The sequence below is a fragment of the Colius striatus genome, chromosome 2 (assembly GCF_028858725.1).
Source record: "Colius striatus isolate bColStr4 chromosome 2, bColStr4.1.hap1, whole genome shotgun sequence".
Lineage (NCBI taxonomy): Eukaryota > Metazoa > Chordata > Aves > Coliiformes > Coliidae > Colius > Colius striatus.
The window spans coordinates 111,414,923-111,427,377 of record NC_084760.1 but is presented as its reverse complement, the minus strand read 5'-3'; the positions used below and the strand labels follow the sequence as shown (position 1 = coordinate 111,427,377).

General features: G+C 47.4%; 1 protein-coding gene across 2 annotated transcripts in view; it reads right to left on the bottom strand.

Moving 5' to 3' along the window:
* Positions 1–6,975: 6,975 nt before the first annotated feature.
* The window catches only part of COMMD1 (copper metabolism domain containing 1), an 83,285-nt gene continuing 77,805 nt past the window's right edge, over positions 6,976–12,455 (bottom strand). Inside the window, exons 3-4 of one of the 2 annotated variants that reach the window (XR_009818115.1) lie at positions 11,126–11,429; positions 6,976–7,007 (exon numbers count right to left, since the gene is read on the bottom strand). Coding sequence is in view for 1 of the 2 variants with exons in the window: in XM_061989142.1 (XP_061845126.1) it covers positions 11,322–11,429 (108 nt within the window). In the remaining variant the exon portion in view is untranslated. Of the gene's footprint in view, positions 11,430–12,455 lie in introns of both variants that reach the window. The other variant, XM_061989142.1, reaches the window with a different exon arrangement.

Genomic DNA, 12,455 nt, shown 5'->3' with positions numbered 1-12,455 from the left:
ACAGCACCCAAACGTGCTGTTCCCAAGGTTTTGCTGCTGCTGTTGATGTAGGTGCTTTGGCAGAGCCTGCTGGGAAAGAGGATTTGGTGTCTAGCTTTTGAGACAGGTAGTGGGGTGTGAGAGTAAGGAGTGACCTTATAAAATACACTTATAAAGCACTGCTGATAGAGCAGACACTAACCACATCTCCCAGTGTGACTGTGAGAGACTGTAGTCCCTGGGCCACCTCCAGCATAGGACAAAGCAGGACATGAGAGACCACATCTAAACACAGATGGACAACATCTCCTGGCTGTCTGGTCGTGCTTGGGCAGAACATGGGAAGCCCTGCAAAATCTGATGTTAAAGTTGTTCAGCAGTTTGGTTCATTAGAAAGGCAGCAGGACCTTCATGTTTCAGGTCTGTAGAGCTAAGCTTTGGTATGGGCACACTAGTAAATTGTTGCCTTTTTTTCCCCTCCCCTCCTGAAAAAGAAAGCAAATGCTCCTGATTGCAGCTGTTGTCAGCAGCAAGTACACACTTCAGTTCGGTCTGAATCTGGAATAACTTTTTTGCCTGCACATTCAAAAATACCACCTTCACCCAGCATTGTGATGGACGTGAGTTGCAGAGCATCAGCCATTTCTCAGGAGCTGGTTACAGGGAAGTTGTGCGTTGTTGTGTCACTTGGTGACGTGAATTCTTATTACCTGACTTTTTCCATAGGTAGCATGATGCACATGACAGCCAGAAAAGAGTCTTTTAAAGGATTCAACTCTCAATTTTTATCAAGTTCAAAATCATTTCTGTTTTTTTCCAGGCTATTTATTCATTGCTGTCAGAGCAATTGGGTTCACTGGAATAAAAGCTGACTGGGGGAGCTACCGAGTTTACAGCTATGGAAACGAGCTATGTACATTGTCCTTTTCTCTAGCTTTTGCTTGTTAATTAATAATTGGTACATTGCCAGGAACAAAGGAGAAGTAGGAATGAGTCCCAGGTTATAAAATCCTCAAGGTTATCTTGCTCTTCCCGTTTCATTGCGGCAAAGCAAGAGAGAAGTCAGACGCAGCAGTGAGGTGGGGCCCAGCCATGGGGCACTTGGCCCTGGGGCTGGGGCAGGTACAGGAAAGCAACAGATGTAGGATTTTCCCTTCGATCTGTGTGTTGCCCAGGATTCCCAGGTACTTGCTTGCAGCCACCCTTGTGAACATGGTCAGTGCCTCCTCCCGCACAGCGGCAGCTGGATGTGAAGGACCAATCTCATCAGAAACACTCACTAGCCTCTTTCCCTGGGAGGCACTTTCGTGTCCAGCACAGCTGGTAGTGATCTACATCATAGAAGTGCTCAGCCCAGGCCTCCTCCCACCATATATTAACAACATCTCTTACCATCACAGCCACTGCTCCAAAGCATGCACCTGCCACCTGTGCCAAAAATGCAGCTGGCTGCAGGCACACATGTATTGAAATGCTTCCTCACCTCCCACTGGTAAATACTCACTTAGTTCACCTGAGTCAAACGGTCCCGTAAGGCCACTGCAGCTGGAATTAATTTTCTGTGATGCACCAAAGCTTACCCAGGACAAAGTTCTATCTGATTTTTGTGGACAGGCTGGTGTGGCTGGAGGACACCTGGAAAACATGGGACTAACCAGAGTGTGCTGCTGTGACCAAGGAGGATAAGAACACAAGATAAGAGGTTAAAATTTAAATAACGACAGGAGCCCAAAGATTGCTCCTGTGGCATGCAAGCACTTCAGCTTGCTGCTGAGATTTTCAAGCATTAAAGATAAGGAAAGAGGGGGGGAAATAACCCAAAGACAACATGCAGTGGGAGCTGGGGCATCTCAAGTTCCTTCAGGAATTAACCTGTTTTTTCCCACCCAAATATTTGACCCTGGAATTCAGCTAAGCAACAGCCTCTCCCAGGCAAGGCCTGTCAGTGAGGTTTGTCAGCAGGGCTGGTTTGTCAGCAGGGCTTGCCAAAGATGTGAAAGCATTCCAGTGCTCTCCTCACACAGTCATTTTCCCTGCTTTCTCCCCCCTGAGACACACATGCAAAGCAATGCAGCAAAAGCAACCACTACAAAGCTGTTCTGCTCCACTTCTCTTTTTTGTGTCTTGGTGAGATGGGGGAGATAGAAGTGGCCTGTCCAGCTGTGGCAAAATGACTCAAATCAAAGAGATCCATCCATGTCCCCCAGAGCACCACGATGTTTTTCTGGAGTGTTTCAGCTTGCTTTTGCAGGCAAAGCAGGGCAGGATAGTGATGGCTGAAAAAAACCTCGTCCCTGCTACTTTGTGTGCTGTCACTTGCAAGCTGTGGGCAGAGCCGAGTTGTGCTCATATCGATTCACATTTGCCAAGAATTATTACTCCTTGAGCTGCTTGGATTAAAGTCAATGTTGCCCTGCTCTAGAAGGACATACCTGCCTTTATCAGACAAAGGCTGCAGTAACTAACAGCGTTTTCCTCCCAGTAAGGCTCCTCTTCTTTGCAGACGAGGCACAAGAGTGGAGGCAAAAGGATGGAGATGAATCCACTTGAAATTCAACTTCTGTATCAGCAGAAACCAGACGATAATTATTTTGCAAACAATAAAAAAGCACCCACTGTGTACAAAACAGTTTTGCTGTGTCCAGGAAATGTAAGCCTCTTACACCTCTCCTTACCTCAGCTCTGAGGCATCCCACAGCATTTTGCAGCAAGACCTGAAGGGCTGCAAAACTGAAAACTGCCAGGCAGCAGAGGCTGCAGTTGAGTCTCTTTGAAGGTGAGAAAAGGGTTTACACTCAGGAGGAAAAGCACTGGAACCCACTTCAGCTGAACCGCTTCCACTGTGCTTGTATTTTTCAGGAGCTGCAGTTTTAAGCACCAGCAAAATTCCAGCTGTGAGAAAACTGCCAGTCCTCACAGGTCACTTATATGTTTTGAAGTCTTTTTTGACTTCAGACATCTCCTGGCCAAGGCTCTACTATGTGATTTCCCCTAGATGCTCACAGTGCCAGCCTGGGCAAGGCAACTCCAATTAGAACCAGTCCTGTACCTGGAAGGGTGCTGACACCCAAGCTGGCTGTTCCAGAGTGGCAAAGCAAAAACTGAGCCAACATCATGAACAAGAGGTTTTTCAAGACACTCCCAACTGTTTGGCAAAGCGCTTGCAGCTGTCACCGGAGCAAAATCCTGCTCATCCTGTGGGGTTTGTGCACCAGCGTCAGGCACACTGCAAGTGTTTTGCCACTAGGTCTTGGGGCTGGCATTCCTCACTGAGGGCTCCTTTGGGGAGCATGAGTAGAAATGTCTTCAAAACAAGGGTGAAGAGACTGGCCCTGTCTCAGGGCAGCAGTGGCAGCTCGCTCCTAGGCCTGCATGGTTGGGGTGGGACCTAACCGGGCTGTTTTGAAGCCACCCCTTCCAAGGCACTGCCCTATCTAGAGGGAGAATGTGTGCCAGCTCTCTGGAGGCCCTGGCAGGTCAGCAGTTACAAGCCCTGCTTTTGGTCCTGCTGCTCCCTGCTTCTTCTGTGCTGGCCCCTGGGTCCAGGCACATTGGAGGCCCAGCTTGCAGGGCCCCCAGGGGCCTTACTTCCAGCTCTTGTTCCACACCATCCCACTGCTGATGGCCCTTCACAGGCACTTGGGGCTCATCTGATTTCCCCCAGGCCCCACAGTTCCCCTGTAACCTTTTAACATGCATTTATGCTCGTAACAGCCACCTTGGAGGCCACATGCAGCATTGCTGAGCTACACATATTTATTACTGCACGGAGGGCAGCAGTGCCACACAGGTGCAGGATGTGACCTCTGGCGTATCAGAATTACAACAGAAAGCTCTTATCTTGTAGGGTCTGCACATCAACTTCAGAAATAAAAAGCAGGGCAAAGGGAAATGAAATACTCCACATATCCAGTCTTAATATCCATCCTCATACCTGCGGGTTACTGAAAAATGACCTGGAGGGAAGACACCCTCTGCTGATTGACATCAGCCCCATCACCAGAGTAAATGGTGGGTTTTCTTCATGCTGCTTGATGGATGAATCCCTCTGACATGGATGTGCTCACTATAAAGAAATAAAACTTCAGAAACCAGCACGCAGCACAGATCTAGCCCTGTAAATCAGCAAACTACTGCCCCATGTACGAAATTGCTGCAGGTTTTGTGCCTGATCCTGTACATATTTAACCTCCCCCATGTAAACAGTCCTCTGAAGTTAATGGAGCCGTACTAATTTGCAGTGGCTGGGGATTAAGCCGTTGGGGTTAAGCATTTCTGCAGGCTCTGATTGCAGCATGTTGTAGTCACAGGCCTGTAGGTTGATTCAGGAGATAGTCCTGCTTTGGAAAAAAAACCCATCTGTGGGCACTACAGCGTGTCACTAGTGGCCCTGTGGCACAGCCCAGGTATGAGCACTCACTCTACACAGCTGTGCCCTCAACAGAGAAATCCTGCTCCCACTCCACAGAGGAGGGTGCAGACGTTTTGTCGGGCGCCACAATAGCAAGCTCGTATCTCTCTCTCTCATTCCCACTGGGGACGTGCCAATGTTTTCCAGAGACCGTTTCATTACTATTATGCTGCTTGCAAGCATCTTAATTTAAATCACATTACAGATGCACCAAGGCAAAATGATCTATCCACAGCCTAAATAATACACTGGAGTGGAAACATCCTTGGGCTGCGAGAGACTAGAACAAGCACTAATTGGAATGTATAAACTTGCGTAACATTATTTATAGAAAGGAACCTGATTGTCAAAGGCCTTGAGAGCTGGAACATGGGAATGTTTGTTCTCCCCGCAAAGAGAAATTAATTATGTAAGTTTATAAGTTCCAGTTGCTTTGCTTGTTTGTCTCCTGATGTGCATAAGGACTGCTTGAAAGGTATTTATGGTTCCCGGCCGCTGGTTCTTGATGGCATTTTATAACCTTGTACTCCTGCATGCTGTTGCCTCACGGGATCTTGGAGCAGGGGATTAGCTTTACACACCGTGTTCCTTTGCCATAGGAAAATACACAGATTTGTCCTGAGTTTCTGCAGTAGCAAATCTGTTTTAAGGAGATGCTTGGAAAAGGCCAGGGCTCACCAAGTATCTTCTAGTGAGTGATGGGGCAGCTGCCATGTTTTGGGAGCTTGGAGAGATCCCTGAGCGGGATCACACGGATACCTCCCTCTGCTTGAACCTGCCATCTCCTCCTGATGTGGTTTTGCTTGTTTTCTTGCTTCACTGCCATCAACAGAGATGCTACAAAGACTCTAATGCATGACAGGGTTTGATTTGTGAGGCAGGAAGAGTGCCACTTATTACTAAAATGCACTATATGGTGTAATTTCCCAGTAATGCTGTATTCAGCCAGAGCTGCCAACTGCCCAGAAAGCTCAGGAAATATCTAATACATATCATCAAATATGAACAACAAAACGTTTCCTTCCAGGCTTTGCACAGAAGCACTATGGCTTTGGGGTTTGTGCTGCAATTGCTGTTTTCCCCACCATCCATCCCTGTAAAACATCACTCCTGAAAGGTCTGAGACACTTGCCAGCATCTGAAAGTGCCATTTATTCAATTACCTGGTTTTATGTGTTCTCCAAGACCATCTCATTACAAAAGCTAATGGTTGAGTGCTGGAGTCTCAGTCTGAGTGGCCACTAAGTGAATTAAAATGCAAGCTCCAAGTCACCTGTGCTCAGAGGAGACAAGAAAATGTATTCAGAGAAATATTTCATACCTCCCTGTTGGCTGCTTTCCTCTGACAGCACTACATTTCAGGGACCTCCCCTTGGGTCCTGCTTGTTCGATAATAACATTGAGGGCCATCTGCAAAATGCCCCGAGGCCAAACACCTCAGGCAGGCTCTCTGTCCCCTCCTTCTGACATGCTTTTAAACCTGTTTTCCTGCAATTTCTTGCATGTCAAGCTCTGCCTTGCTACCACCAAAAAAAAAAAGAGGGAGGAAGGGCAAGGTGTTTTGGGTTTTTGGGCATGGGGATCATCAGTGCCATGACATCTGGGAGGGAAGCTCTGCACCACTCATGGATTCCATGCTGGGACAAGAAGCTCAGGTCCTTATGGAGCAGTATGGGCAGTTTGGAGGCGGATTTGCATCAGGTCAGGTTGCAGCTGCATCTCCCTTTCAAGGGACGTGACACACCATGTCCTCTGGGCACTCCAGTGGCCCCGGGGATCGTCCATGGGAGTCACACTACTGGGAAAAAGATGTTTTCTTGGTGTATGTGCATCCCTTTTGAGGAAAAGGGAACTCATCCACAGCTTTGGTGAGGCTTGGCTAACCCTGAGTGACCTTTATGGGCAGAAAGAGCTGTATTTTGCTGCACTGAGGGAAGAAAGCATCAATGGAAATAGCTGTTTGTCTCCCTGCACCATCATCTTTACCTCCAAACATGGCAAAGGAGACCCAAAAGCACCCCAAGTCCTGTTTCCTTGGGACCTGGGTATAATGTAAGAGTCAGATTTTAAGAGGCCAAGCTTCAAGGTGAGGAGTCATCCTCTGTTTTTCCAGTCACAAGCCACATGAAACCTAAAATGTGAAAAAGTCATCAGTGGCTACTGCAAAGGACCCACTGCATTCCCCTTGCCTGGTCATCACCTTGAGGTCCCTCTGTCCCCTGGACTGACTGAGCACTTCTTTACAAATATTTAGAATAAATGAATAAACTGCTGATATTCCCCAGAAGGGGAAGGAAACATTTTGGTGAGCAACGTGTGGTAAGTGTGAGTCATCAGGTAAAAACTTCTCAGAGACTTGCACATCTACAAATGGTTGGTAAGTATCTAAATCAGGAAATCTCCTCAGAAGCAAACAGAAAAAGGTAGGTGATTTGTTTTATCAATAGACAGCAAAGAACTGAGGTACAGAAAAGAAAATCTCCCAAAATATCAACGGGTTTATCAAAAAGCTAAAGCACAACAAAACCTGGAGGTCACAGACTCCAGCGAGAACCCTCCCGTGAAACACAATGAAAGCACACACGTTAATTCTGATATTTACACTTGCAAAAAGAACCTGTAAGAAAAAAATGAGAAAGAAATGTAAATATAAAATGAGTCTGAGTAACATAAACAACAGGAGAGTAAATCAACACCCTTATAAAATCAGTATGCCTCGTCATCTGCTGCTTTCCGTGGCCCAAGGCTTTGTGAAATACAACCTTTGCTTGGCTTGGATTGGGAAAAACATGGTGTGCTTAATTTTTTTGATTATTGTTATTTTCAAATGCAGATATGCCTAGGCAAATACTCTGAAATGCAGCAGCTCTGGGAATAAAGGAGAAAGGAAACTGCACTGAGAGGAATCATCTTGCCAAGCAGAGAGCGAGCGCGGGGCTTGCCAGTTGCGTAACGTGTGATTGAAGGCGACAGCACTTGCAGATATTTTAGGGAACACCAGATCATAAACGAGTGGCAACTTGGAGGAATTCCCAGAAAACAAGGAGTGACTGCATGAATAAATTGTGGTGCAAAAGGTGACATCTCAGGAAGAGCCCGCTGAAGGTCGCAACAGCATGAGCCTTTGGTGAGAAGCAGCAGAGTTTGGGATGGGCTGCACAGCTGGAGTTGTTGTGTATGTGGTGCCAGAGCTCCAGCAGCAGCCTTCACTCACCACAGGACAAACCCACCATGGCTTTGGCAAGTTGTTGCCCAGGAAAGTGACAGCAAAAGTAGGACCGGTGGAAATGGCTGGTGTTGCTGGGTGCTGTACCCTGCCTGAGCAGCATCTGCCTGAACACTCCCTGCCCTGCCTCTGCCGACGTGATGCAGGTTAAATAGGCAGACTTTGATGGTGCCGTGCCTGCCCCAGCCCAGTGGCACACGGCAGTCCTGCTCACAAGTTGGTTTAAGCTGTCAGTAAACCAAGAAGGATGGAGCCTGTGCAGCTGGCAGGCAAGTTTACCTGTGGGAGGTGGGTAGGAAGAGGAGTTTTCTGAGGTTAAGGATATCAGAGTGTGGTATGAGTTGGGTCCCAGCCCCTTCCCTGCCTGCTTCTGAGGACTGGGCAGGGAAACCTCTCTCAGGTGAGACTCAGGCAGGGGCCTTCCCTCAGCCCTTCTTCTCACTGCTTCCCCACGTCCCTCACTTTCCTTCTCTGGCCATGCTAAGCTGCTAATGTCCCTGCTGTAAATCTACAAACTGCCCGTCAGGCTTGACTGGCAGCTTGGGGCTGCCATGTGCCTGCTCCCCTGCAGGAAGGAGAAAGAGGAGGAGGAGGAGGTCATAACCCTGGTATCCCACTGCTGGCACGGCTCAGCACACAAGCTTGGTGCCATGGCAGGCAGCAGCAGTCTCCAAAACAGGATGAGGCCCCATGAGCCAACCAGGCTGTGCTGGGATGGATGTCTGTACAGAGAGACACATGCAGGAGGCCAGCACCCAGCCACGTTGGGAGCTGCCTGGCCATATGCTCAGGATGAGTCTGGTTTACACCTGGGCTTTGGGGATGGAATTTGAAATCTCTCCTGAGGCGCATAAGCAGCAGCTTTAATTTGCCAACACCACAGAGATATTTATCAGGGCCATCAGTAGCAAGTAACAGCCACAAATCCCAACAAAAAGCCACGAGTGCTTGTGTGCTTCACTCAAGGAACCAAAGCAGAGCAGCATTGGGGGCTTCTTCTCCTTCAAGTTCAGCCAAAAGTGGCCAGTAGGTCCAAAGCTCTGTCAAGAGGGACAGATGGACAGACACAAACTGACTCAGTAGGAAGCCATGGTCCTGCTCAAGGGGAAATCTGTTCTCCATGCCCCAGCAGCAGCTGGATATTACAGCACAGTATCCTCATTCCCTGCCCATGTCAAACCTCATGAAGCAGAAACCATTTTGCTGCCCAGTGACAGTCCTTTGCTCTTCCCAAGGGCCGGGCAGCACGTGGTCCTCAAAACACTGAGTCTTTTTTTCCTCCCTTTGTTTTGCACAGTAATTTACAAAAAGGCAGTAAGAAGAAAATTGGGATCATTAGATATTATGGGGAGGGAAGACAGGAAGAGAGAGAAGTGTCCACTCATAAAAATGTGTCTTTTTTTAACTTTGCACCTCTACCAGGAAAGCATCCAATTATGTCTTAAATGACCCCAACATTTCTGGCCTCAGCATCCTTGCCTGGTTAGCCATTTCACATATTTATTATTCTTTGCATGAAATAATGCTTCCTGACATCTGTTCCCAGTTTGTTTCTCTTTAATTTCCATTTATAGCACATTTTCCTATCCTCTGACCATGTTAAAATAAAACAATAAGTATGTTTGACATGGTGCAAGTTACTTAAGATCGTGATCCTTTGCTGACCTTGATTTTGTTTTTAAAGCATGTTCTAAAAAGCAGAAAAAAACTCCATTTAAATGAACTTTGATGAAGAAGCAAGTGGAAAGCTGAGAGAACTGGCAACAACTCAGCATTTCACACCCGTGCTGGCAGCCAGTTACCCAAGGATCAGCACGAGGATTGGTTGGTGTTTACTGTCCAGTTCCACCCTGACACCCTGGAGGCAGATGGGGAAAGTGAGGAGATGGGAGCCGTGTGTTCCCCTCACGAGAGAGAGGGGAGAACCAGGTGGCTGTAAGAGATGAGGCAGCAGTGGGATAGGCACGGGAAAGGAAATGTTAATTCATGAATTGGCTTGAGTGATGCTTTCCCTTCTGACCAGGCAGATGGGAAAAGGTGCCCTTCTCTTGCTCTGAAGAGATTTTGTGTCCAAGTGCAATCTGGCAGCTCCACGAGCAATAAATTCACAAGAAGAAGCGATGAGAAGTACTTCAGTTATGGCACAAGAACATATCATGTTGTCATCTCTATCTTGGTACAAGTCCTTAATATAATTTTAGCTCAGGAGGAGGTTGCTTATAAAGCTAAAATAAAATGGGAAGAATCAATGTGGCCTCCAACCCAATGTGTATGCACACCTCCCAGTTAAGTAACAAATCAACCTGGTGAGCTGCTGCCGTCTCCAGCTGATCCATCACCATTTCATGGACCACCAGGCAGTTGTCCAGTGGGGACCACCATGCTCAGAACAGCCCCTCCGTGTCTTCCTGCACTGATGAGCCACTAAGTGTGGTTATACATCCTGCTGTGACAAGGCTGATGAGGTTGTATCCCTGAAGGGAAACAACTGAAAACGTTTCTGGCTCAGTCCTCTTGTGCCAGAAGGGCAGCAGTCTGGTCTCATGGCAGAGAGACACAGGCAGACAAGAGCCACGGGAACCTGGGCAGTTCACATTGTGGTGCCCTGTAGGTATTTTATCTGCCTCTGGAAGCTTTCTTCACACAACTATTTTATCGAGAGGGCTTTAACCTGCCCGGGTTGCCAAGGGCATTTGTCTTTTATCCAAATTCCAAACTCTGAGCACACTAGAAACCCTGGGTTTAACCTGCGGCTTTTTGAGCTCAAAACAAACAGCATGACAAACAGGACAAGGAGCAGCCAAGTTAAACTGTGCTCTGACAAAGCACCGGCCTGTCACACATACCGTGCAGCTCGGTGCCAGGGCTGCACCACTCCAGCTCGAGAGCTGGAAGGCTGGTGAGGGTGGATGGTCTCCAGGGAAGCAGGTCAGAAGTGGCTTTGAAGGTTCACCAGCAGGTCTCCTCATCAGGTGCCCACCTCATCAGGTGCCCAGCACATACAGAAGAGCTGCTCCTTCTGGGCAACAGGCACTTCCTGCAACCCAAGAGATGTTCCCCTGGTTGTCCCCTGGCTGCCCACAGCATTGGGTAGGAGTGACTGAATAGGCCAGCAAGGTTGGCCACCTCACAGCCTTGGGAACCATTTAATCCTCAGCAGCACAGAGGCTCACACTTACAGAAACATGTGTTTGTGTCTCTGCTGCCTGAACTCGCTGTGCTTCATCTCCTCTCCCGGGCTTTAAGCTCTAAGCAGGCAGAGCTCATGCGGGTGGATTTGTCCTACATAGCCCACGGTTTGGAAGGATAAACATGAGTTCCCTCTAGTCTGCCTGTTTCATCTACTCATTTCTCCCCTGCCACAACTGGCCAATTTACCTTCGCTGTTTATCCAGCCCAGTATTTACAGCATCCAGAAGACTCAGAAATTGACAGAAGGGAGAAAAAAGAGAAGATCTACAGGCCACTCAAAGGCCTGATTATGCAAAGCTTTATGCCAACAACCCTACCTCCACCTTGGAGAACGGGCCTGCAGGAGGAGACAGAGGCAGCTTCGCAGTCAGACTTGGCCTATGCTTGGTTGTGAATGCACTCTGCAGTTATAATCGGGATTTAACAACATTTCTGTATTTCATATGGAGAAACAAGAACAATGAAAAAGCCCCCAGGGTCATTAGTTATCTGAGTTGCAATCTCTTGAGTCGGTTAAGTGCTCTGAGTCAACAAAGTCATGCTGTCCTCTATTTCCGAGAGTGTCTTCAGCATCTGGCTCACCTTGGCCTCATCAAACTCCAGACAGAGAAACTCCGATTCCTACAAAACAAAATTGCAAGAACAATAGTTGAGAAAGATAATGTTTTTTCAGGCATACAATGGAGGCAGGAGAGCCAGTCCTGGTTTCCTGACCATTTGTGTCCCAGGGCTCCTTTGTTCCTGGTACCACCTATGTGACCTCAGTAGGCAAGTTTGCAAAACTTGTAGAAATTTGATTGGATGTGAGACTTCCACTTCTCTTTCCAATCTGGTGCCCCCCAAAGCTGTCCCTGCAGATGCTGGGAAAAGCAGAATGCTTGGAACCACTGCACAAAGCTTGTCACACAGGAAAAACAAGGGAAAACAAGAATCCAAACCATAATCTTGTGCAGGATATTCCAGTTTGGAAATTCAGGAGAGATTTATATTCTCTTACACATGGGAAGAAGCAAGTGAAGATGTGGCACTGCTTTGCTTTGAAAAGTCCTGTCACATCTTTTAAAGTTGCTGTTCTCTGACAAGACAGATATTGGGATATGGTAAATGGACCTTGTCAAAGGCTTAGAAAATAGGGAATATATATGTATGTGTATATGTACAAATATATATGAAGTTCAAATGACAAAGAACTCATTAATAACACCAATGAGCAAAGGCCTCCTGACATCTCCAGACCACTAGCCTTACCTCCTGGCATATCTGTAGTTAGAAAACACTGCAGAAACCAGCAGCATCAGCCTGACTGATGCAACTGTTGCCAATTGAGACTGCAAAGGAATTCCTCTTCAGCTCAAATCCAAGCTAAATTCCCCCAGTTTTACCATCCTTGTCTTTCCAGACCTAACTGGGAAAAGGTTTCAAGCTGACTTTCATGGAAGAGCTAGTGCAGCTTTTCTCACCAACCTAAAATCATGTGGACATCTCTAACACGTTTGCAAGTCTTGTTTCACACACACCATCTGAAAACAGTTATTTTTTCCATAACCTGACCTCTCTTTCCTGGACACGTGGGTCATGGCCACAGGCTGATTTCTATCTTGACCTTTATTGGCAATGAGTGGTAGCACCATGCCACGCAGCTCAACA